The 25,138-nt window shown below is 42.9% G+C and overlaps 1 protein-coding gene across 1 annotated transcript; it reads left to right on the top strand.

Annotated features, from left to right (window-relative positions):
* Nucleotides 1-893: 893 nt before the first annotated feature.
* On the top strand, nucleotides 894-22,938 carry IGSF11 (immunoglobulin superfamily member 11). The gene is made up of 6 exons (XM_069760569.1): nucleotides 894-1,051; nucleotides 1,691-1,898; nucleotides 4,825-4,980; nucleotides 12,033-12,155; nucleotides 12,992-13,139; nucleotides 13,489-22,938. Exons 1-6 carry the CDS (start codon nucleotides 911-913, stop codon nucleotides 13,937-13,939), a joined length of 1,227 nt encoding a protein of 408 aa, XP_069616670.1. The 5' UTR covers nucleotides 894-910; the 3' UTR covers nucleotides 13,940-22,938.
* The last annotated feature ends 2,200 nt before the right edge of the window (nucleotides 22,939-25,138 follow it).

The following is a 25,138-nucleotide window of genomic DNA, read 5'->3' as shown; positions in this document are numbered from 1 at the left end:
TAGTAATAATCTCCTGCTGATAAAACACTGATTTTGTAAAAACCACAACAGGCAGTCCAGTAAGTGACACATCCCCGGAATCGGAGTCTCTGCCTCTACATTATTCTGCTCTTGGATTAGTTAGCGAAATCCCGGTGACAGATCCATTTTTAATTTAATTTTCAGGCATCAGATTTGGTCCCGTCTGGCGCCAGCTCTCTACGTCTCCTAAATATCTTTCCTACAAGTAATCTGATAATCTGACTTGTCAGAATGGAGGCGTGAAAGTCTCCGAGCTCTTCTTCGAATGTTTGTCAGAGGGGGTTCACATACTTTTTGCCATTATATATATATATAATAAAGGCACAATATATGATATATTATTTATTTTTTATTGGATTATTTGGACGATGACGTGATTGGAATTCGTATCTGGCGGCATCAGGGTCGTGGGTTCTAATCCCGGCGGGGACGACATCTGCAGGGAGCCGGAATATTCCGCCCGTTCCCCATAAAATATAAAACCCACTTTGCCGTTTAATGATGTGTCTGCGAGGGGCCGTAAACCTCGTAAATGGCAGAAAGTCCAGTGACGTGTCGCCCCCCTGTGGCCACACCAGAATCTGCGCCGTCCAGGTTGCTAAATTCATTTGTTACTTTGTTAATGCCATTGATATAAATGATACTTGCATCAAATGTCCCTTTAACAAAACGACGGCCGCGAGCTTGATCTGTGCAATATCCCGGCCGTGCGCATAATTTGATATGGGGAACAGACTGCTGTGTAATGTGAACAGACCTCCATGTGCCGTAAGCAGATTTTTAGGTGCATTCGATTAGAGTCTCTGCCTTTTTGCATCTGCAAGGTCACCAGGACGGCGTCCCAGTAATGGATTCTTGCCTTGCAGGTTTCGCGGCCGCCCTGCAAGTGATGATTGACAAGGATAACATCCAGGTCGCCCGTGGTCAGTCCGCGGCGCTCTTATGCACGTTCACCACAAGTGCGGCACTTACCAACCTCAACATCATCTGGACTGTGACCCCTTTGTCCAACGCCAACCAACCCGAACAGGTACGGGAAGGGTTAACTTAAGGCAGAACTCTACCAAAAAAATAGTATTTATTCATGTTTTACCACCATGCTTTACACCGCAGCCGCATCCAAAGCTGCAAAGGAATGTGAACTAATAACTTAGCTCTAAGTACGGTATTTGGAATTCAGCTCTGGGGGTGAATGGAGAAGTTGGAGTTTTCCAGTCTGGTGGAAATAGAATGCTAAAAAGTTTTGAAACTTTTTAAATTTACTTTCTAATATCAGTTTCACTCCATTTTCCATACTTCTGCTTGCTGTAAGTGAATGGGAACATTTTGTCGTGGATCCAGAAGCTGCAAACAATTTCCGGGATATCCGGTCTAGAAAATGCTAAGCAGATAAACCCAGACTGATACATTGTAACAAACCATCAGATCAGGAGGGAGATTTGCATTGCTGAGGGGTTGAGGATTTTCCAGAACTGAACCAAATCCTCAGCTGTGACAAGCGTTAGAACAGGATTAGTTGGACGCAAATCCGATTGTTCCTATTCACTGACAGCAAGAAGAGATATTGAAAACGGTGATCACGTGAAGCAGAAGACTTCATGGGAAGGTGCGATATCTAAGAGTGAGCAATCCTCACCCCAGAATAATGGCTCTATTCTTATTTATCCAGATCATTATTTATCAGGGCGGACAGGTCTTCGCCACAGCGGCGCAGTTCCAAGGACGAGTGGGTTTTATGCAAACCATGCCGAGCACCAACGCTTCAATCTACATCAATAACACTCAGCTGTCCGACACCGGGACCTACCAGTGCATGGTCAACAACTTCCCCGATCGAGCGCGGCGCAATATCGGCTTAGTGGGATTTACCGTTTTAGGTGAGTTACGGCGCAAATATTGGTTATTAAACTGGATGATCAGAATTGCCCTTATATAGTATAGAGAGTACTACCCATGTGAGCCAGAAGCATTTATAAATAGAAGCCTATCCATTCCCTAGACAGCGGTGACATCACTGAGAATGCAGCCTATCCATTCACTAGAGAGCAGTGACATCACTGAGAATGCAGCCTATCCATTCACTAGACAGCGGTGACATCACTGAGAATGCAGCCTATCCATCACTAGAGAGCAGTGACATCACTGAGAATGCAGCCTATCCATTCACTAGAGAGCGGTGACATCACTGAGAATGCAGCCTATCCATTCACTAGAGAGCGGTGACATCACTGAGAATGCAGCCTATCCATTCACTAGAGAGCAGTGACATCACTGAGAATGCAGCCTATCCATTCACTAGACAGCGGTGACATCACTGAGAATGCAGCCTATCCATCACTAGAGAGCAGTGACATCACTGAGAATGCAGCCTATCCATTCCCTAGAGAGCGGTGACATCACTGAGAATGCAGCCTATCCATTCACTAGAGAGCAGTGACATCACTGAGAATGCAGCATATCCATTCACTAGACAGCGGTGACATCACTGAGAATGCAGCCTATCCATTCACTAGAGAGCGGTGACATCACTGAGAATGCAGCCTATCCATTCACTAGAGAGCGGTGACATCACTGAGAATGCAGCCTATCCATTCACTAGACAGCGGTGACATCACTGAGAATGCAGCCTATCCATCACTAGAGAGCGGTGACATCACTGAGAATGCAGCCTATCCATTCACTAGAGAGCAGTGACATCACTGAGAATGCAGCCTATCCATTCCCTAGAGAGCGGTGACATCACTGAGAATGCAGCCTATCCATTCACTAGAGAGCAGTGACATCACTGAGAATGCAGCCTATCCATTCACTAGAGAGCAGTGACATCACTGAGAATGCAGCCTATCCATTCCCTAGAGAGCGGTGACATCACTGAGAATGCAGCCTATCCATTCACTAGAGAGCAGTGACATCACTGAGAATGCAGCATATCCATTCACTAGACAGCGGTGACATCACTGAGAATGCAGCCTATCCATTCACTAGAGAGTGGTGACATCACTGAGAATGCGGCCTATCCATTCACTAGAGAGCGGTGATATGACTGAGAATGCAGCCTATCCATTCACTAGAGAGCGGTGACATCACTGAGAATGCAGCCTATCCATTCACTAGAGAGCGGTGATATCACTGAGAATGCAGCCTATCCATTCACTAGAGAGCGGTGATATCACTGAGAATGCAGCCTATCCATTCACTAGACAGCGGTGACATCACTGAGAATGCAGCCTATCCATTCACTAGAGAGCGGTGATATCACTGAGAATGCAGCCTATCCATTCACTAGAGCGGTGACATCACTGAGAATGCAGCCTATCCTTTCACTAGAGAGTGGTGACATCACTGAGAATGCAGCCTATCCATTACTAGAGAGTGGTGACATCACTGAGAATGCAGCCTATCCATTCCCTAGAGAGCGGTGACATCAATGAGAATGCAGACTATCCATTCCCTAGAGAGCAGTGACATCACTGAGAATGCAGCCTATCCATTACTAGAGAGCGGTGGCATCACTGAGAATGCAGACAATCCATTCACTAGAGAGCGGTGACATCACTGAGAATGCAGCCTATCCATCACTAGAGAGCGGTGACATCACTGAGAATGCAGCCTATCCTTTCACTAGAGAGCAGTGACAGCACTGAGAATGCAGACTATCCATTCCCTAGAGAGCGGTGACATCACTGAGAATGCAGCCTATCCATCACTAGAGAGCAGTGACAGCACTGAGAATGCAGCCTATCCATTCCCTAGAGAGCGGTAAGACATCACTGAGAATGCAGCCTATCCACTCACTACAGAGCGGTGACATCACTGAGAATGCAGCCTATCCATTACTAGAGAGCGGTGACATCACTGAGAATGCAGCCTATCCATTCCCTAGAGAGCAGTGATATCACTGAGAATGCAGCCTATCCATTCACTAGAGAGCGGTGACATCACTGAGAATGCAGCCTATCCATTACTAGAGAGCAGTGACATCACTGAGAATGCAGCCTATCCATTCCCTAGAGAGCAGTGATATCACTGAGAATGCAGTGTATCCATTCCCTAGAGAGCAGTGATATCACTGAGAATGCAGCCTATCCATTCACTAGAGAGCGGTGACATCACTGAGAATGCAGCCTATCCATCACTAGAGAGCGGTGACCACTGAGAATGCAGCCTATCCATTCACTAGAGAGCAGTGATATTACTGAGAATGCAGCCTATCCATTCACTAGAGAGCAGTGACATCACTGAGAATGCAGCCTATCCGTCACTAGAGAGCAGTGACATCACTGAGAATGCAGCCTATCCATCACTAGAGAGCGGTGACATCACTGAGAATGCAGCCTATCCATCACTAGAGAGCAGTGACATCACTGAGAATGCAGCCTATCCATTCACTAGAGAGCAGTGACATCACTGAGAATGCAGCCTATCCATTCACTAGAGAGCGGGGACATCACTGAGAATGCAGCCTATCCATTCACTAGAGAGCAGTGACATCACTGAGAATGCAGCCTATCCATTCACTAGAGAGCAGTGACATCACTGAGAATGCAGCCTATCCATTCACTAGAGAGCAGTGACATCACTGAGAATGCAGCCTATCCATCACTAGAGAGCGGGGACATCACTGAGAATGCAGTCTATCCATCACTAGAGAGCGGGGACATCACTGAGAATGCAGCCTATCCATCACTAGAGAGCGGGGACATCACTGAGAATGCAGCCTATTCATTTCCTGTCCACTTTCCATTCACATGCGGTTGATATATTTCGGACTTACAGTGATTGTGTATTGTGCACTTTCTCCAGTGCCTCCCTCTGAACCCCTCTGCAACATTCAGGGATCCCTGGATATTGGGAGTGATGTCACTCTGATTTGCAGCTCGGAGGAAGGAATTCCCAGACCGACATATTTATGGCAGAAAGTGGATAACAATCCCGTCCTTCCTGCGTCAGCGATTCAAGGTGAGTGCTTGGACTTAAAGGGGAACTCCACCTTACAATACAGAAGATACGATTGTCCTGAAAAGTTTACATACCCATCAGAATTTTTGCTTTCTTGGCCTTTTTTCAGAGGATATGAATGATAACAACCAAACCTTTTCCTCCACTCATGGTTAGTGGTTGGGTGAAGCCATTTATTGTCACTACTGTGTTTTCTCTTTTTAAATCATAATGACCACTCAAAACATCCAAATCACCCTGATCAAAAGTTCACATACCCTGGTGATTTTGGCCCGATAACATGCACAGAAGTTGACACAAATGGGTGTGAATGGCTACTAAAGGTAACATCCTCACCTGTGACCTGTTTGCTTGTAATCAGTGTGTGCATAAAAGCGGAGTGAGTTTTTGAGATCCAGACAGACTTTTGCATCCTTCATCCAGCCACTGATGTTTCTGGATTGCGAGTCATGGGGAAAAAAAAAGATTTGTCAACGGATCTACGGGAAAAGGTAGTTGAACTGTATAAACCAGGAAAGAGATACAAAAAGATATCCAAGGGATTGATAATTCCAGTCAGCAGCGTTCACACTGTGATTAACAAATGGAAAATCAGGGGCTCTGTCAAAACAAAACCACGGTCAGGTAGACCAACAAAAGTGTCGCCCACAACTGCCAGGAAAATTGTTTGGGATGCAAAGAAAAACCCACAAATAACATCAGCGGAAATACTGGACTCTGAAAACTAGCGGTGTGGATGTTTCAAGATACACAATAAGGAGGCACTTGAAGAAAAATGGGCTGCACGGTCGAGTCGCCAGAAGAAAGCCATTACTGCACAAATGCCACATAGTATCTCACCTACAATACGCAAAACAGCACAGAGACAAGCCTCAAAACTTCTGGAACAAGATAATTTGGAGTCATGAGACCAAAATTGAACTTTTTGGCCACAACCATAAACGTTACATTTGGAGAGAGGTCAACAAGGCCTATGATGAAAGGAACACCATTCCTACTATAAAGCATGGAGGAAGATCGCTGAGGTTTTGGGGATGTGTGAGCTACAAAGGCACAGGAAACTTGGTCAAAGTTGAAGGAAAGATGAAAGCAGCACGTTATCAGCAAATACTGGAGGCAAATTTGCACTCATCACCTCCGAAGCTGCGCATGGAACGTACTTGGAAGTTCCCGTATGACAACGATCCAAAACACAAGGCCAAGTCGACCTATCATTGGCTACAGCAGAACAAAGTGAAGGTCCTGGAGTGGCCATCTCAGTCTCCTGACCTCAATATCATTGAGCCACTCTGGGGAGATCTTAAGCGCACAGTTCATGCTAGGCAGCCCAGGAATTTACAGGAACTGGAGGCTTTTTGCCAAGAAGAGTGGGCAGCTTTACCATCTGAGAAAATAAAGAACCTCATCCAGAACTACCACAAAAGACTTCAAGCTGTCATTAATGTTAGAGGGGGCAATACACGGTATTAAGAAATGAGGTATGTGAACTTTTGATCAGGGTCATTTGGATATTTTGGGTTGTCATTATGATTTATAAAGAGAAAACACAGTAGTCTGACAATAAATGGCTTCACCCAACCACTAACCATGAGTGGAGAAAAAGTTTTGGTGTTATCATTCATATTCTCTGAAAAAAGGCCAAGAAAGCAAAAATTCTGCCGGGGTATGTAAACTTTTGAGCACAACTGTATGTCTGAAGTCCACGAGCTACGGCCGCCATTTATCGACAGCTGAAGTGGAAGAACAGGAGCCTCAGTGATCACAGGAGCTGTATGCCGAAAACAATAGATTTTCTGTTCAGACTATTTGCTTTATTTTATTCAGTTGATGCACTTCATTGATACAATAAATTAATTGCAAAAGTCTCGACACCCTTCTGTATTTGTCTCACTAGTATCACCCTTCAGTCCTTTCGAGTTTTTCACTTGTCTGGATTTTGCTGACAGAGACGTAGCTTGCAAAGCACAAAATTAATGAGTTTTGCTGTATCATAAATCATCTCGGAGATCCAGCGAGTAATGACTCACATTGTCGTTACTCATTTCCTACTGGACCTCATGATTTAAGTGTCTCCCATATTCTGAGAGGTGCGGAGAGCGGCGAAGGAATAATAATGCTTATTAATTCAGGGCGCCTTTATTTTCTAATTGATCGTAGTCAGTGGCCGCATGTAGTGGAGACTCCTGTGAAATGTGTGCCGTAGCTTTAAGAAATAGACTGCTGTATCTAGTGACATACGTGAGAAATAGACTGCTGCAGCTAGTGACATACGTGAGGAATAGACTGCTGTATCTAGTGACATACGTGAGAAATAGACTGCTGCAGTTAGTGACACGTGAGAAATAGACTGCTGCAGCTAGTGACATACGTGAGAAATAGACTGCTGCAGCTAGTGACATACGTGAGAAATAGACTGCTGCAGCTAGTGACATACGTGAGAAATAGACTGCTGCAGCTAGTGACATACGTGAGAAATAGACTGCTGCAGCTAGTGACATACGTGAGAAATAGACTGCTGCAGCTAGTGACATACGTGAGAAATAGACTGCTGCAGCTTGTGACAAACGTGAGCAATAAACTGCTGTAGGCAGGGCAGGTTTTAGACAAAGTGGGGCCCTTGGCCAAAGCTTATAGTGGGGCCCCAAATTCTCACATGTTGCTCCATCACACAGAAATATTTCTGGTGTATTTACCTGCGCTGAGTTCAGGCCGCTAAACAGGCGTGATCGACAGTACTGGAGTCGTTCGACGCTTGTTTCCCAGCCTCTTTAGGGTAGGTGCACACGCTCAGTAATTGGCAGCGCTTTGGACGCAGCACATGTCCGCTGCCGGCTATTGAACGCATGTGATTCCGCATGTCTTTATTGAACTGTGTGGATTCACCGCGTCTCCTGTTATGATCCGGTGACCTTGGAGCTGCATGAGAACTTTCACTGGAGAAAGTGGCCACTGTACTGACCGCAATCCTGAACTTAACATCGCAACTAGAAGTAGCCGTGGAGTGTACCTAACACACCTAGACACCTCATCACAGCCGGAGGACTAAATACCCCTAAAGATGGAAATCGGAATACTATCTTGCCTCAGAGAAAATCCCCAAAGGATAGACAGCCCCCCACAAATATTGGCGGTGAGTCGGAGAGGAAAAAACATACACAGGCAGAAAAAACAGGATCTAGCACAGGAGGCCACTCTAGCTAGATAGGACAGAGTTCTGTGCGGCCAGTATTAAAACCCTTCAAAAACATCCACAGCAGAATATACAAAAAACTTCCTACATCTAACTAAAAGATGTAGGAGCGTAAATCTGCAACTCCAGTGAATCCTACAAACAGAGCAGGAATAAACAGAAACAAGCACACAGCAGTGTGCCACAGATACAAAAACAAAACACTTATCTTTGCTGAATTTGGCAGCAAGCAGGAGAAGCCAGAAAGAGATCCAACACTTCACAAGGAACATTGACAACTGGAAAGGGCTAAAGGATCCTGCACACCTAAATATCCCAGTCAGAATTGTAATTATCCGATACACCTGGCCAGGACTGCGAGTCAGAGACAACTGCATTCCCACCAACAACCACTGGAGGGAACGCAAGAGCAGAATTCACAACAGTCTCCGCAAGATAAATAGACATGCTGTGGTCTAGAGAGACGTGCCGCATGTGATCCTGATCCTTCAGAACCTGAAGACTCATCTCTTCCGACAAGCCTACAGCCTGCAGTGATCCTCAACCTACTGAACAGCCGCACAGCCAGCTCTTCCCTCTCTTAGTGTATCCTCACCCACCCCCTGCAGACTGTGAGCCCTCGCGGGCAGGGTCCTCCCTCCTTATGTACTCGTGTGCCTTGTTATATGCTCATGTTTAATGTATTTGTCTATATTTGCCCCGTATTCACATGTAAAGCGCCATGGAATAAATGGCGCTATATAATATAAATGTATAATAATAATAATCCGCAGGCGTCTGTACACACATAGTGGGCCTGGGATTTCTTGAAATCCCATCCACTGTTATGATATGGTGGTCTAGGAGCAACATGGACCGAGCTCTGAAGGACGTGGTAACTGTACTGACCGCAGTCCCTAAGCTCAACACAACACTAGAAGTAGCCTTGGAATGCTCCTAACTCTCCCTAGGCATCTCGTCACAGCCTAAGAGCTAACTACCCCTAAAGAAAGAAGCAGGAAAGTTATCTTGCCTCAGAGAAAATCCCCAAAGGATAGACTAGCCCCCACAAATAATGACTGTGAGTGGAGAGGGAAAAGACATACACAGAATGAAACCAGGATGAGCACAGGAGGCCAGTCTAGCTAAATAGATAGGACAGGATGGAATACTGTGCGGTCAGTATAAAGCACTACACAAATCCTCGCAGAGTTTACAAAAAATCTCCACACCTGACTAAAGGTGTGGAGGGCAAATCTGCCTCCCAGAGCTTCCAGCAAGACAGAATTAATTCACACTGATAAGCTGGACGAACATAGAAAGCACAGAATGGATAAGTCCACAATCTATGGACAGAAAAGAGCAAGCAAAAACTTAGCTTTGCTGAACTGGTCAGGATAACAGGGAACTCCAAAGAGATGTGAATCCAACCAGGAACCATTTACAAGTGGCACTGGCTGAAGAAAGAGCCAGGCCTAAATAGCCGAGCAGAAGAGACGATAAGTGGAGGCAGCTGATGACAGCTAACTCCAAGGAGCAGCCATACCACTAGAAACCACAAGAGGGAGCCCAAGAGCAGAACTCACAAAAGTGCCACTTACAACCACCGGAGGGAGCCCAAGAGCGGAATTCACAACAATCCACTATGCTGTAACATCTGGATGCTGCACAAGTACGCAACGTCCACTCGCAGCGTTTACTGACTGATACTGATTGGTACAGATAGTCCTCAATACAGTATAATGCAGGTCCCATATAGTACAAATAGTAAAATGCACTCCCCATGGTCCTTGATAGAGTATAATGCAGCCCCCCTCATATAGCATAATCCAGCCCCTCAAGAGAATAATGCAGCCCCCCTCATATAGCATAATGCAGCCCCCTCAGAGTATAATGCTACCCCTTCAGAGTATAATGCAGCCCCACATACAGTTTAATGCAGGCTTCACCCCCACGCAATATAATTCGGCCCCCCCCCACAAGTACACACAGTATAATGCCGCCCCCACACACACAGTATAATGCAGCCCCTTCAGAGTATAATGCAGCCCCCTCAGAGTATAATGCAGCCTCCCCAGAGTATAAAGCAGCCCCCTCAGAGTATAATGCAGCCCTACACAGTATAATGCAGCCCGCTCACGAACACACACACAGTATAGTGTAGCCCCCCCCCCACACACAGTATAATGCAGCCCCACACACAGTATAGTGCAGCCCCCACACACAGTATAGTGCAGCCCCAACACACAGTGCTGCCCCCACACACAGTACAATGCAGCCCCCACATACACAGTATAGTGCAGCCCCCTGCACACACAGTGTAATGCAGCCCCCCACTCACAGTATTATGCCGCCCTCCACACACAGTATAGTGCAGTCCCCCCACATACACTATAGTGCAGCCCCCACACACAGTGCAGCCCCCACACACAGTATATTGCTGCCCTCCACAAAGTACAATGCAGCCCCCACATACACAGTACAGTGCAGCCCCCTACATACAGTATAGTGCAGCCCCCACACACAGTGCTGCCCCCACACACAGTACAATGCAGCCCCCACATACACAGTATAGTGCAGCCCCCTGCACACACAGTGTAATGCAGCCCCCCCACTCACAGTATTATGCCGCTCTCCACACACAGTATAGTGCAGTCCCCCCACATACAGTATAGTGCAGCCCCCACACACAGTGCAGCCCCCACACACAGTATATTGCTGCCCTCAACAAAGTACAATGCAGCCCCCCCACATACACAGTATAGTGCAGCCCCCTACATACAGTATAGTGCTGCCCCCCACACACACAGTATCATGCAGCCCCCCCACACAGTATAATGCAGCCCGCACCCACAGTATAGTGTAGCCCCCCACACAGTAAAATACAGCCCCCCACACAGTATAATACAGCCCCCACACACAGTATAATGCAGCCCCCTCACAGTATAATGCAGCCCCCAACACACACAACACAGTATAGTGCAGTCCCCCACACACAGTATCGTGCAGCCGACACACACACTATTTACCTTTCCTCCTCATTCCCTGCACACACACACACTATTTACCTCTCCTCATTTCCTACACACACTCACACACACACACACACAATTTACCTCTCTTCCTCCTTCCCTCTCTGCTTTGGCTTCTGCAGAGGTCTCCGTGTCTCATTAGCTCCCCTGCTGGCACAGGCTGAGTCACAGGCAGAGGGGAGAGCGATGGGAGTGGAAGTGTCACATGACGTTCTCTCCTCTATCACTGCTTTCAACTGTATCGGCATCTATGCACAATTCAATTCTTTATGATGTTGTACCACGTTTGGAAATTTCCCCCTGTTTGCAGGATAGGGCACAATTTCTAGTGATGAGCGAGTGTACTCATTGCTCGGGTTTTCCAGAGCACGCTCGGGAGGTCTCCCGAGTATTTGTTAGTGTTCGGAAATTTAGTTTTCATCGCCTCAGCTGAATGATTTACAGCTACTTGCCAGGCTGAGTACATGTGGGGGTTGCCTGGTTGCTACGGAATCCCCACATGTAATCAAGCTGGCTAATAGCTGTAAATCATTCAGCTGCGGCGATGAAAACTTAATCTCCGAGCGCTAACAAATACTCGAGCGTGCTCTGGAAAACCCGAGCAACGAGTACACTCGCTCATCACTAATAATTTCCTAATAACTGGGGGTACGACCGCTGGGACCCGTTCTTGTGCACTGCCGCTTGATTTATTCCCAATGGGACTTCCGGTGATAGCCGAGCGCAGCGTTCGGTTGGTGTACGGCCCTCCCAGAAGAATGTGTGGAGCAGTAGTGCGCACCGCTACTGACTTTAGGACCAGTCCTTAGAGTCCGAGTTCAGCATTTTCTCATATATTGTTTTATTTTCAGACCAGTTTCAAGGCACTATCCTACTAAAGAACATAAGCACTGCATCCTCAGGGCGATACCAGTGTGTATCATCCAATCTCATGGGTGCCCGAACCTGCCTTCTAGACCTGCAAGTTGTTGCACGTAAGTTTTTTTTTAAAATAAGATTAAATCTCTGATTAAAAGTTGGACATGAATACTGGTAGTCTGGTGGTTAATAAAAAAAAAAAATCCCTGGTCACCTAGAGGGCATTTAATGGAAAACCGATTGTACTAACCTCTAACTCTTGGATTTTAGCAACTAAATATAGCCATGTGTGGATAATAAACGGTGACCCAGTAGTTTTAGCTTATTAGCCCTGTTTAGTGGTTTGATTTTTATATCTGAATTCTAGTGAGTTAAAATTGTCTCAGATCACTTGTCTCCAAAAGGGAAACTCACAAATGAAAAATTACCCGGTTATGAAGTAGATAATAATAACCCTAATTAGCATATTTCATATTTAATAATAATATTCCTTGTGGATAGTGGGTTAGTATTTAATAATAAAGTAATAATAGTGGGTTAGTAATTAATATAATACGTATTGTATTAATAGTATTTCTGGTGGCTCGTTGGTTAATAATCATTTTATTAGCTTTTGTAATATTTAGTAATATTCCTGGTGTTTAGTAGGTTAATAAAACAATCCTGGTGGGCCAGTGGTCTACTACTATATCTACAATGCCGATCGTCGGAGTGGCTCACAGATGGACAGAGTAGCTCCCGCGTGGAGAGACCATGTATTACGTGATCAGCCGTTTATTTGCTTCCTTCTGCTGATCAGAGGTGTCCATATCATCCAGATTATGGTGATCAGCTGATCGCCCTGACGGCTTCTATGTGAAGTTGGACAATCCCTTTAATGAGCCATTTCTCCTCATCGTCAGGTCTCCTTTGTGTAGCAGTTCTGTGGTAATGGTCCTTCTTATGTCCTTAGCTCAGCACCAGAGCATGAGTCTTATAGCCGGAGCCATCGCTGGGGGAATCTTGGTGCTGGTCATCTGTTTAGTCGTGGTGGCTGTTGGGTTGTTCTACTGGAGGAACAGGCACAAAGAAGAGGAAGATGAAATCCCGAATGAGATCAGGTATGATGGAGGGGTGACATCTTCAGCTTGTCTGTGTTACCAGGCCATGTCTTATTTGTCTTCACGCTCAGTCATAGACTTGGGTCTACTATGGGTTTGCTTAATGGTGGAAAGTCCTTGGGGCATTGGGCATGTGGGACATTTGCTTTGTTTTTCTCTTATGAGTTACAGCCGGTATTTGCTTTTGCAGCTGCTGCCTGACATTGAGCTATGCTGCCAGAAAAACATCATGTTGTTGCCCACGCTACCAGCCTATTATGGTCATTGTACCAATGTAATGTCAAACTGAAAATGATTTATGATGAAGTCAAGCCCAACTGTTTATATCTTGTTTTTCTTATCTTTCTAGAGAGGACGATCTTCCTCCAAAGTGCTCATTGTCTACCAAAGTCTTTCACCCCGATGCCTCCTCCTCTGAGCATGACACACTTACGTCCACCAACACGAACACCTACAACGGTCACTACTGGAGTAACTCCAAGTCCAATTTTAACACCGGTTCTTACGTCCATTACAACTGCAACGGTTGCCGTCAACCCTCTGCTCGATCAGTTACAGGTCACTCAAGACCAACGTATGCTAATGGTGGACAACCTTCTTCAGGTCCTCCAAAGACATTGGTGGTGACCGCTAACACAGCCCCTTCTCCAAAGAATGGAGGTAGAAGCAACGGCACGGTTGGCAGAAAAGCTAAACCGTCTCAAACTAGGTCTTACGCTGTGAGCCAAGCCACGTTAGAAAGGATAGGTGCTGTACCAGTCATGATACCGGCTCAGAGTAGAGCGGGGTCGCTGGTATAGAAAGAGCCTAAAGTCATCTTGGGGCAAAGAAGAGTTGTGTGTTAGCATGTGGGATGAAAGAACATCACATGTGCTTCTCTGTTCCTTCCTTTCATCCAGGCAATCTCCGACTGGAAGAGGTCGGTAATTTGCTCTTGTGAGAGCAGACGTACCCTAAGACAAGGATTAAACAGACGAAGTGTGGACGGTATTCCCGAGATTAGAACTTGTCCTAGTAGTGCCAAGCACAGCCCCGGGGCTTCCAACACAGAATAACATATGTGCCTCCCGTACTCTCGTTCAGCTCATCCTACTCACACGAAGAAGCCCCATTAGAGGCTTTATTTTTGTAACATCCACCTTGCTTGGAATCCAACCAGATATCTTGTTCATTGAAGATGGTGCTAACGAGCCCCCTCCCTGCCTATACTCACCCTTTCTCCACCACCCTACAAGTTACCAGCTAATGAAATAATCATCTCAATCCCAAATCACTCCAGCACTTTATTCATGTTACCTTACCGTACTCATCTACATGGCAGAACATCCAAGTGTTCGAAACATTGTACAATTCCCCCCACACAGAAGGACTTCATCATGGAAAGATCCCTCAAGATCCCATAAACTGCATCAGTTCAAAGATCTAGATATTTTTTTTCCTCCTTGAAACATTTGGTCATACTTTGAGATGTTAGAACCTCTTTTGCATTGTTTTACAGAATTTATTATGTGTGAAGAATATTTTTTAGCAGTACTTGATTATTTTTTAGGGGCTCTCTAGTCATCATTGTGTCAACGTTCGAAAACTAGACCATCGTATGGTGTTTGGCAAATGTATCCACGTATTTTCTCCAACAAAAATTCCCACTGTTATTTTTTTTTTATATTTCTTTTTAAATGGAACTTGGTTTAAGCGGTTTTAGAACTAGATGTCCTATCGTGGTCTTTCAGCTTCTGTTCTAGACCATGCGTGAACCTTTAGTTCCGCCATTTCTCAGGAAGCGAGGGGTTGTCCACTTGAGATGAATTATATGAACTATGGAATAATTTTTTAAGAAATTTGCTAAGGTCTTCAGAAGTTTCCATCCTGGTGATGTGATCTTGGGGCCTTACAGAGTTTCTAGGGGAATATAACGAAGAAATGAACGGCAAGGAATTGAGATCTGTTTGTTCCACTAAATGCAGCGTATTCTAGTGTTTGTCCTACATGAGCACCTATGGGTCAACCAGCCTCAGCGTTGATTGTTAGAATTCAACTCCTGTCTTCTGACCCAGACAAGGGCTGAAGCTATCATGTGTTAGCATTATTCAGTGGGTGAAGTCAACCTATAAGGAAAACTTAATAAGTTTCTTTATGCTGCAAGTCCATCCAAGTGGCAATGGAAAAAGGGGGAAAACCTCTATTTGAAGTGGACCCTTGGTTGAAATACTGGATCTCCAGAGTTATGTGCCTGATAATTGATGTCTGCAGAGTTACCGAATTATATATACAAGAGCCAAACTTTACCTTGTTAAAAAAAACTTTTGTTCAAAGGTGTTATATGTTCTATACCTCTCTCTAGATATCTCCCAGATAAGATTTTCATCTTTTTGGTTTCCAATGTCAAAAATCCTTGATAGAATCCCACGATCGCTATTTATGGCCATGAACATGCCTCGGTCTTGCCGAACAAGCATCTAGTTTTTATGTTAGGTCCTTACTTCTCGGGGAGACAAAAGTAGATTGGGTTAAAATTCTCTGATTTTTTTTTCCCCAGAGGGAGATGTTGGAATCCTTCTGGAAATTAAAATCTAATGTGTATGGCCACATTTAGTGTTGGGTATTGGTAACTTGACCCCAGTTACGCTAATAATACTGAACAAGTGGATATTACTGGGAACACTAAATGGCCACCCAATTGGGCAATCTGGGGAATCCATTGCCATATTGGCAACCACTCTACCATTGGGTAAAGCCTATATTGGTCCCTCGGCTGTTTATAAAGAATCGTGGGTCTATTGGCCCTTTGGAGTTATTTTTTGGTGGCCTTTTTGCCCATCAGTTCGGCGTTTATGAGGGTATCACCCGTCCTGGTGACTGGTCTCCTTCAATATTCAATTTACCACCATTCTTACTCACTATCCGAGTTGAACCGACTGGGTCTAAGATTCCAACGATTTAATTTTTTTTGCAAAAATTTCCATAGGTCAATAGTTTATCTGATGGTCGTTCTTTTTAATCCCAGTTATAATTTTATCCAAATGTTCCATAAATGTGTTATTCACTGTTCAGTTTTGTTTCCCTTTCGAAATATGATGTCAATTAACCAACTGCTGCATTGTTATAGTAAAGCATTAACTCACCGGCACGGTAATGGGTTCCAGACAGGTGCTGCCTATACCCTGATTTATCCCTTCACTAATATATTATGGGTACATTGGTCGAGGGAGGGGGAGTTATTCAAATATTTTGGAAATAGAGAAAAATATCTTCAAAGTAATCCATGCATCCATTTTCGAATTTTCCATATGTCCTCTACAAAAAAAAAATATATGCATTTTGGCAGAGGAAGAATGTTTCTAATAATAGTTCTAATATTACCAGGGGTGCATATACCTTCTTAATGACTTGAATACCGAAACTCAATATTTAAAGCAAAGCTTTGCGGCATTCGATGTGCCAGCCACCTATGGGGTGGAATGCTTGGCAGCACACTAATGTGGGTATGTATGGCTTGCATGGTAGTAATCTATAAAATGTATGGTTACCACTATTTTTATTGGGGGGTTGGGTAAAACATTTGGTTTCATTAATACAATAATTGGGGTCAGAGGTTGCACTTGCTCATAGGTCTTGTACCTGACAGATTTCTCATTAAAGGGAACCTGTTAAGTATTAGTTATTGACCCCCAAACTGCCTCCACCACCAACAGCCAGTGCTGTCCTTTATTGCCTCCATCAATGTTTCTTAGCCGTAGCAATGGCTTGAAGTAGTGTAAAGGTAACTTGTGGCAAATTTCCAGGTTCCAAGTCAAGAAGTTGTAGAGACCAAAAGTCAAGCTAGCTGTGGCCTTACCCTAATGACAGACTGCATCATGCCCAGTGCCTGAAATCCTGCGCATGTGCCAATGATGTCTGCTCCTGGCGCATGCGCAGTAAATTGTGATGTACTTTCCCTGAATTTATCCATGCATTGCACAAGCAAGAAAAACTTCGACTGCGCTATTGTGCATGTACCAGAAGTAGATGTCAACGGCGCATAGGCAGGATTTCAGAAAAGGTTAGGACATCAAACGATATTGGATGGATGAAGAATGCTGTGCCCTTACTGTGACTTGATTGACATCCCTAATGATGGACTATATCATGCCCAGTCTCTTAAATCCAGTGCATGTGGCCATGATGTCTACTTGTGGTGATTTTTTTTTCTGGATTTATCTATGCACTACACAAGCAAGAAAAACACAAGCATCCTCATTGCGCATGCGCCGGACATTGATGTCAATGAGTTATTTGCAGGATTTCAGAAAGGCTTGGGACATCAGTCGATATTAAGGGGATGAAAAGCGCTGTGTCCTTACTATGGCTTGATGGATATCTCTAATGATGGGGTACATCATACCCAAATCCTGCGCATGCGCCAGACTTGGATGTCTACGACCCTTTCACAGAATTTTAGAAAGGCTTGGGACATCAGTTGATATTGGGTGGATGAAGAGTGCTGTGTCCTTACTAAGGCTTGATGGACACACCCAATGGTGGGGTACATCATGTCCAGTCTCTTAAATCCTGATCATGCGCCTGACATAGATGTCTACGACTCTTTCACAGAGTTTTAGAAAGGCTTGGGACATCAGTTGATATTGGGTGGATGAAGAGTGCTGTGTCCTTACTAAGGCTTGACGGACACACCCAATGGTGGGGTACATCATGTCCAGTCTCTTAAATCCTGATCATGCGCCTGACATAGATGTCTACGACTCTTTCACAGAGTTTTAGAAAGGCTTGGGACATCAGTTGATATTGGGTGGATGAAGAGTGCTGTGTCCTTACTAAGGCTTGATGGACACACCCAATGGTGGGGTACATCATGTCCAGTCTCTTAAATCCTGATCATACGCCAGACGTAGATGTCTACGACCCTTTCACAGAATTTTAGAAAAGCTTGGGACATCAGTTGATATTGGGTGGATGAAGAGTGCTGTGTCCTTACTAAGGCTTGATGGACATCTCTAATGATGGGGTACATCATGCCCAGTCTCAAATCCTGCGCATGCGCCAGACATAGATGTCTACGACCCTTTCACAGAATTTTAGAAAAGCTTGGGACATCAGTTGATATTGGGTGGATGAAGAGTGCTGTGTCCTTACTAAGGCTTGATGGACATCTCTAATGATGGGGTACATCATGCCCAGTCTCTCACATCCTGCGCATGCGCCAGACATAGATGTCTACGACTCTTTCACAGAGTTTTAGAAAGGCTTGGGACATCAGTTGATATTGGGTGGATGAAGAGTGCTGTGTCCTTACTAAGGCTTGATGGACATCTCTAATGATGGGGTACATCATGTCCAGTCTCTTAAATCCTGAGCATGCGCAAATGATGTCTGATGTCTACTGCTGCATGCACGATAATTGCAATGCTTTTTTCCTGGATTTGTCCATGCACTTTATGAGCAAGGAAAACACATCATTGTGCATGCGCCGGATGTGGATGTCAACAACGCATGCGCAGGATTTAAAAAGTCTTGGGACATAAATCAATATTGGATGGATAAAGCCTGACGTCATCTCCACCTCCCTCACTATAGTGCAGTAATTTAGAAAGAGTGCAAGTCATCTTTACCCTTATTATTTTTGCAAAATCAGGCCACTGATGAGTGTAAGAAAGACTGATAGAGTGAGCATAAGAGCAGCGCTGGATGATTATGGAGGCCGTTTTTGTCCATAATAACACCGGACAGGTTCCCTTCAATGGATTTGATAAGTTCCCTTCTTCTTAGTGTTACTATATGGGTGCTGGGCACCCACTAAACATGGGTGGGGGTGGGTAACAGGCGATGCCTGAGTGCGTTTTCTGTACACCCTCCCCAGTGACTCTCTGATTGTTCATTGGGTCTCAGCAGTCAGTAATTACTATCGTCCTCCTGCTAGGTTTACATTTGCTGTGGCCGATGAAATAAAAATTAAAAAAAGGAGAAAAAAAAACATAGAATTATAAAACTCTGTTCCCTGCATCTTGCATAATGTTTTGAGATGCCGCCCGGCCTGCCGCATGAAATCCTGTTCCTTGAGTGATATTGGTAAAAAAAAAAATACGATAAAAAACAAAACAAAAAAAAAAGAAAACAAACAAAAAAAAAAGAATGCCCATATTGTTTTTTTTTTAATGCCTAGATATAACATGACCGGAAACTTTGATACTTTGTACCACTGAAGGCAACTAAATTATGGCGACTTTTTTGGACAAATAAAGGTCTGGAAAAGTTATCAGCTGAGAAGGGACAACCTGGGACTGAAGTTGGGACCACCACAATTCTCACATTGATCTAGTAGCGGGTTGCCCTCCACCATGGGTACATTTCTTCGCTACGTCAATTGGAATCCCAGAAACTGATTTTCCCAAATTTTTGCAACAATCCTATCGGAATGACAAATCGATTGCTTCAGGAAGATGGTGGACCAAGGCGGATTCTAGACACCCTTTCTTGGCCCATTTTTACTCTTCAGTGGAAGGTCCTCCTGTAACTTTTTGATTAACCCAAGCCAACCATGATATCCTAGAAGGTTCAGTGAAAATAAAGGGTTGTCCGAATTGTCACCAACTCATCGTGGCATCATAACTTTGATGGATCTACGTTGACCCTGGAGCCTCTCTCATAGACATCTCTCCTTTTTGGCTCGTAGAGCGAGTCCCTTCAACCTGGTGTTCGAAAACAGCAGCATATTAATATTTTAGGATATTCTAGGGTCATTCTCGATTGTTGAAAGACCACCAAGTAATCTTTCCCATTCTCACGTCATCGTTGAGTGAAATAAAGGAGTTTTCTTAGATGACACAGTCTTGACCCGTCCTTAGAATTCGCCATCACCGTCAGATCAGTGATGGCTGAAGGTTCACACGCTGAGTGAAGAGAACCCTACGGGTTAAACATCCCTTCATCAGTGGTGGTGAGAGCTTCGACTCCATCAATCTTGATATGGGAGACCTATCCTAAGAAGAAAGTCTTCTCCTTGGGGGTTAACAGTTTTTGGTTGCCCATGAGCAGCTTCGAGGGTTGTGGTGGTCCCACATGGGGTTGTCTTCATGACACAGGAATATAGCGTTTGTGAGAATTAGGAACGTTGTGAGAATAACCATTGTCCATTTTCCCTTTGCAGAACTAATCCTAACGACTACCGTCTACAATTTTAGATTTGCCCCTATCCCATCTCCAAGGGTCCGAATTGCTCAATGAATTTACGTAACCCATTTCCAGAAATACAGTTTCCACCGATGAGCTGTTAAGGCGAAGGAACTGTGAATTGTTTATTATTTTGCCCTCTAGATTTTCAAAGTTTTATGAGGTTTTTGTGGTTTTTGTACATATTATTATGTCTTTTTTTTTTGGCCTCTGCACATAAAGTAGCATAAAGTTCTCCCCTCGGGACGGATCTTTCTATACGGCATTTCCCTCTATGCTAGCGAGGCAGCCGGGTCTGTGAAGCATTGCGACTCTCAAACATCAGTGTCCCTGGCTGCAGTACAATGCAGTCGAGGGAACGGGAGACACGAAGACACTGCAGAAACATTAGCACCAGCTGTCATCACCGAGCCGGAGTCTTATACCGAGCACTTACTGGGATCCACCATGACCTTGCGTCAACTATTATGCATCAGATTTCATCCCGAATAACAAGCGTATGTCAACTTACTGGCAGAAACGTAGCAATAAAGGGTATGAATACTTTTGCATACATTTTTTTTTTTCTGTGCCTATAAAAGGAAACGATGTTGGAAGTCATTTTGATGTTAAACTCTCCAGTGTAAAGACTCGGCGTATAGTTTGATCTTGCAGTCGTAGGTCACCCTACACCTTCTGCCCCTTCTATACGACACATGATTGCAGGATCAGACTACAGACAGCGCGTTTGTAGTCTGTCACCATGGAGACACATAGAATGCATGTCAATAAAAAGCTACAAACAAACGCTAAGAGATTTTTAAAAAAAAAATTGCAAAATGACTTCATTTTTTTTGCAATAAGGGAGGAATAAAAATTGTTGCAGAAGTGTTCACACCCTCTAAAAAAAAGGGACGTTGGAGGATTTCTTTCCATAGACTGACACTGCCTGATATAACAGAGCATTTTATCCGCTGGATTAGTGGGGGCCCCAGCAATCAGATCCCCATGTATCGGCATGTCTCCTGTGATAACATAATGTTGGGAAAAACCCTTTAACACCTAAAATTTTCTGGAACAAGGATTCTCAATATTTTTAAGTCAAATAATTGCATGTCAATACCCCCAAAGCTGAGTACATATCGATCAGCGCCTACAAAAAGCACACAGTGGTGTGTGAGTAGCCCCAATCACCCCCAGATAGGAGCCTAAATTCTGGAAAATCTGTAGCCAACCCCCAAAAAAATCCTTGAAAAGAATTCAAGACAAATCCATCCACTGCTAAGCAATATTTCGCCCACGTGATGTGTCCCCCCCCCAAAAAAAAAATGTCCGACAGTTCCCAATGCAGGCTCACCTTGGCACCCTACCATATTTTTTTTTTAGTAGCGCCCGCCCGCCCGCTTGCTGCAGCTCCTCTTCTTCACTGTCCGATTTCTGTCAGAAGCATTATTATTTTTTTTTTATAAAGTAGTTATCCGGCGCCCCTCCCTCAATGATGCCCTAGGCAGCTGCCTATTTCGTCTACCTTTTTATTTTGGATCCAGCCAAATGTTCAGGATCTTTTTTGGAATCCTCCAGACAACACGTTTCACATTGAAACTCAACATTTGGACCCGTTCTCGCAAAATTTACTGCAAACAATTCCAACTTTTTTGGAAGTTATTGGCAAAAAACTTCAGCCCCAAAAAGTTTTTGCGTGGTTTTAAGTCCTGAGCAGGACTTGCATGTTCCCCCTGAAATTTCCAAAGGATTGGTCCTCGGTGACGGAACCGACCTAGAAGAGCCGCTCGTTCCCTTCGTGTTACAAAGTATCTTTTTTGTTTCAAAAAAAGTTTCAACTGTTTACAAAATACTTCGATGAGCCAAACGGGGGGGAGGGAGGGGGGTAGAGATAAAAGTTTGGGTCACAGTCATGACGATGTAAAATGCATTTATACACTGTAAGGCGCGGTTCCCTTTGAGCGATTGTGACCCAGAGGGACACATTGTCTATTTGTGTTGGATTTTTTTTTTTTTTTTTGCCAAAAATCAATGAATTAAAAAAATAATAATTTGAGAAATAAAAATAAATGAAAATAAGTAAAAAAAAATAATAATAATTTGAGAAATAAAAATAAATGAAAATAAATAAATAAAAAATAAAAAAATAATAATTTGAGAAATAAAAAAAAATGAAAATAAATAAAAAAATAATAAAAAAAATAATAATAATTTGAGAAATAAAAATAAATAAAAAAAAATAAAAAACAATGCAAAAAGAAATGTTCCAAGTCCCAACCGCTATAGGGGAACTCGGCCTCATAGGGCTCAATAGACTCTAGCACCACTAACCATCTGCTGTCCACTACTTTAAGGTCCTTCTCTCAGAATGTAGCAGATTTATTCGAGATTGTTCCCATCTGGTTATGGGACGGTAATGGCTTATAAGATACTGTAGACGCATGAGACCTACAAATCAGGGAGCTTCATCATGTGTTATGAGCATGTAAACACCTTGGAAGAAGCGGTTAAAACTATTTTTTTTGTATATTTTGTAAAAAAAAAAAAAAAAAATTAAAAAGAAATATACTAACGGAAAAAAAAAAAAAAATTTCCTGGACTTTCCTGTTTTCAGTTCTGTATTATAACAGTTGATAAATATTCTTTAATCAAATGACGAATCCGTGTCTATTTTCTACCAGTCTCGGTCTGCTGTGCTGTGCTGCCGCCTGCTGGACGTTTGCATAATTACAGAAAAAAAAGTTCAGATATTAAAATACACAAATAATAGCATTTCAACATTGAAGGTGGGAGATTGTGCGTGTTACTTGTGTGTGAGATTCAGGGGTGGTAATATAGAGCCAGGAAAATGCTCCAAGGTGCTGGACATGGTGCAATGAGTTTCCGGTGTTATTTGGACTTGCTGGTTACATTAGTTTTTAATCTTCTGCTACATTACTGTAGATAACTATAAGGAAAAAAACGTTTTAGAACACAAGATAGGCTTAGATACTCTCCCTCATCAAAACAATGCACGGTATCAGGAAAAAGCTTTATAATCAACACTATAATTCCATGAAAGTTTAAGTGTTAATATCTGTCCCCAAACAATCTGCCCTGATATAAGTGCTGGTCTAAATATGGTGGTATAAAGCAAATATAGTCATTGATACCACAATACAGTCGCCATATTCTATATTAGGGCTCTATAGGTAATATAACTACTATAATACTGCCCCTATGTACAAGAATATAACTACTATAATACTGCCCCTATGTACAAGAATATAACTACTATAATACTGCTCCTATGTACAAGAATAAAACTACTATAATACTGCTCCTATGTACAAGAATATAACTACTATAATACTGCTCCCTATGTACAAGAATATAACTACTATAATACTGCTCCCTATGTACAAGAATATAACTACTATAATACTGCTCCTATGTACAAGACTATAACTGCTATAATACTGCCCCTATGTACAAGAATATAACTACTATAATACTGCTCCTATGTACAAGAATATAACTACTATAATACTGCCCCTATGTACAAGAATATAACTACTATAATACTGCTCCTATATACAAGAATATAACTACTATAATACTGCTCCTATGTACAAGACTATAACTACTATAATACTGCCCCTATGTACAAGAATATAACTACTATAATACTGCTCCTATATACAAGAATATAACTACTATAATAGTGCTCCTATGTACAAGAATATAACTACTATAATACTGCCCCTATGTACAAGAATATAACTACTATAATACTGCTCCTATATACAAGAATATAACTACTATAATACTGCTCCTATGTACAAGAATATAACTACTATAATACTGCTCCTATGTACAAGAATAGAACTACTATAATACTGCCCCTATGCACAAGAATATAACTACTATAATACTGCCCCTATCTACAAGAATATAACTACTATAATACTGCCCCTATGTACAAGAATATAACTACTATAATACTGCTCCTATGTACAAGAATAGAACTACTATAATACTGCCCCTATCTACAAGAATATAACTACTATAATACTGCCCCTATGTACAAGAATATAACTACTATAATACTGCTCCTATGTACAAGAATATAACTACTATAATACTGCCCCAATGTACAAGAATATAACTACTATAATACTGCCCCTATGTATAAGAATATAACTACTATAATACTGCTCCTATGTATAAGAATATAAGTACTATAATACTGCCCCTATGTACAAGAATATAACTACTATAATACTGCTCCTATGTACAAGAATAAAACTACTATAATACTGCCCCTATGTACAAGAATATAACTACTATAATACTGCCCCTATGTGCAAGAATATAACTACTATAATACTGCTCCTATGTACAAGAATATAACTACTATAATACTGCCCCTATGAACAAGAATATAACTACTATAATACTGCCCCTATGTACAAGAATATAACTACTATAATACTGCTCCTATGTACAAGAATATAACTACTATAATACTGCTCCTATGTACAAGAATATATAACTACTATAATACTGCCCCTATGTACAAGAATATAACTACTATAATACTGCCCCTATGTACAAGAATATAACTACTATAATACTGCTCCTATGTACAAGAATATAACTACTATAATACTGCTCCTATGTACAAGAATATATAACTACTATAATACTGCTCCTATGTACAAGAATAGAACTACTATAATACTGCCCCTATGTACAAGAATATAACTACTATAATACTGCTCCTATGTACAAGAATATAACTACTATAATACTGCCCCTATGAACAAGAATATAACTACTATAATACTGCTCCTATGTACAAGAATATAACT

The sequence above is a fragment of the Ranitomeya imitator genome, chromosome 3 (genome assembly GCF_032444005.1).
Source record: "Ranitomeya imitator isolate aRanImi1 chromosome 3, aRanImi1.pri, whole genome shotgun sequence".
NCBI lineage: Eukaryota > Metazoa > Chordata > Amphibia > Anura > Dendrobatidae > Ranitomeya > Ranitomeya imitator.
This window is presented reverse-complemented; position numbering and strand designations above follow the sequence as displayed.

What these genes read in the sequence shown, in the direction of transcription:
- IGSF11 (XM_069760569.1), top strand. Translation starts at nt 911, where the DNA reads ATGATTGACAAGGATAACATCCAGGTCGCCCGTGGTCAGTCCGCGGCG. An exon ending in ACGCCAACCAACCCGAACAG is followed by an intron (nt 1,052 to 1,690) that starts GTACGGGAAGGG and finishes TTATTTATCCAG; the next exon opens with ATCATTATTTATCAGGGCGG. An exon ending in AGTGGGATTTACCGTTTTAG is followed by an intron (nt 1,899 to 4,824) that starts GTGAGTTACGGC and finishes CACTTTCTCCAG; the next exon opens with TGCCTCCCTCTGAACCCCTC.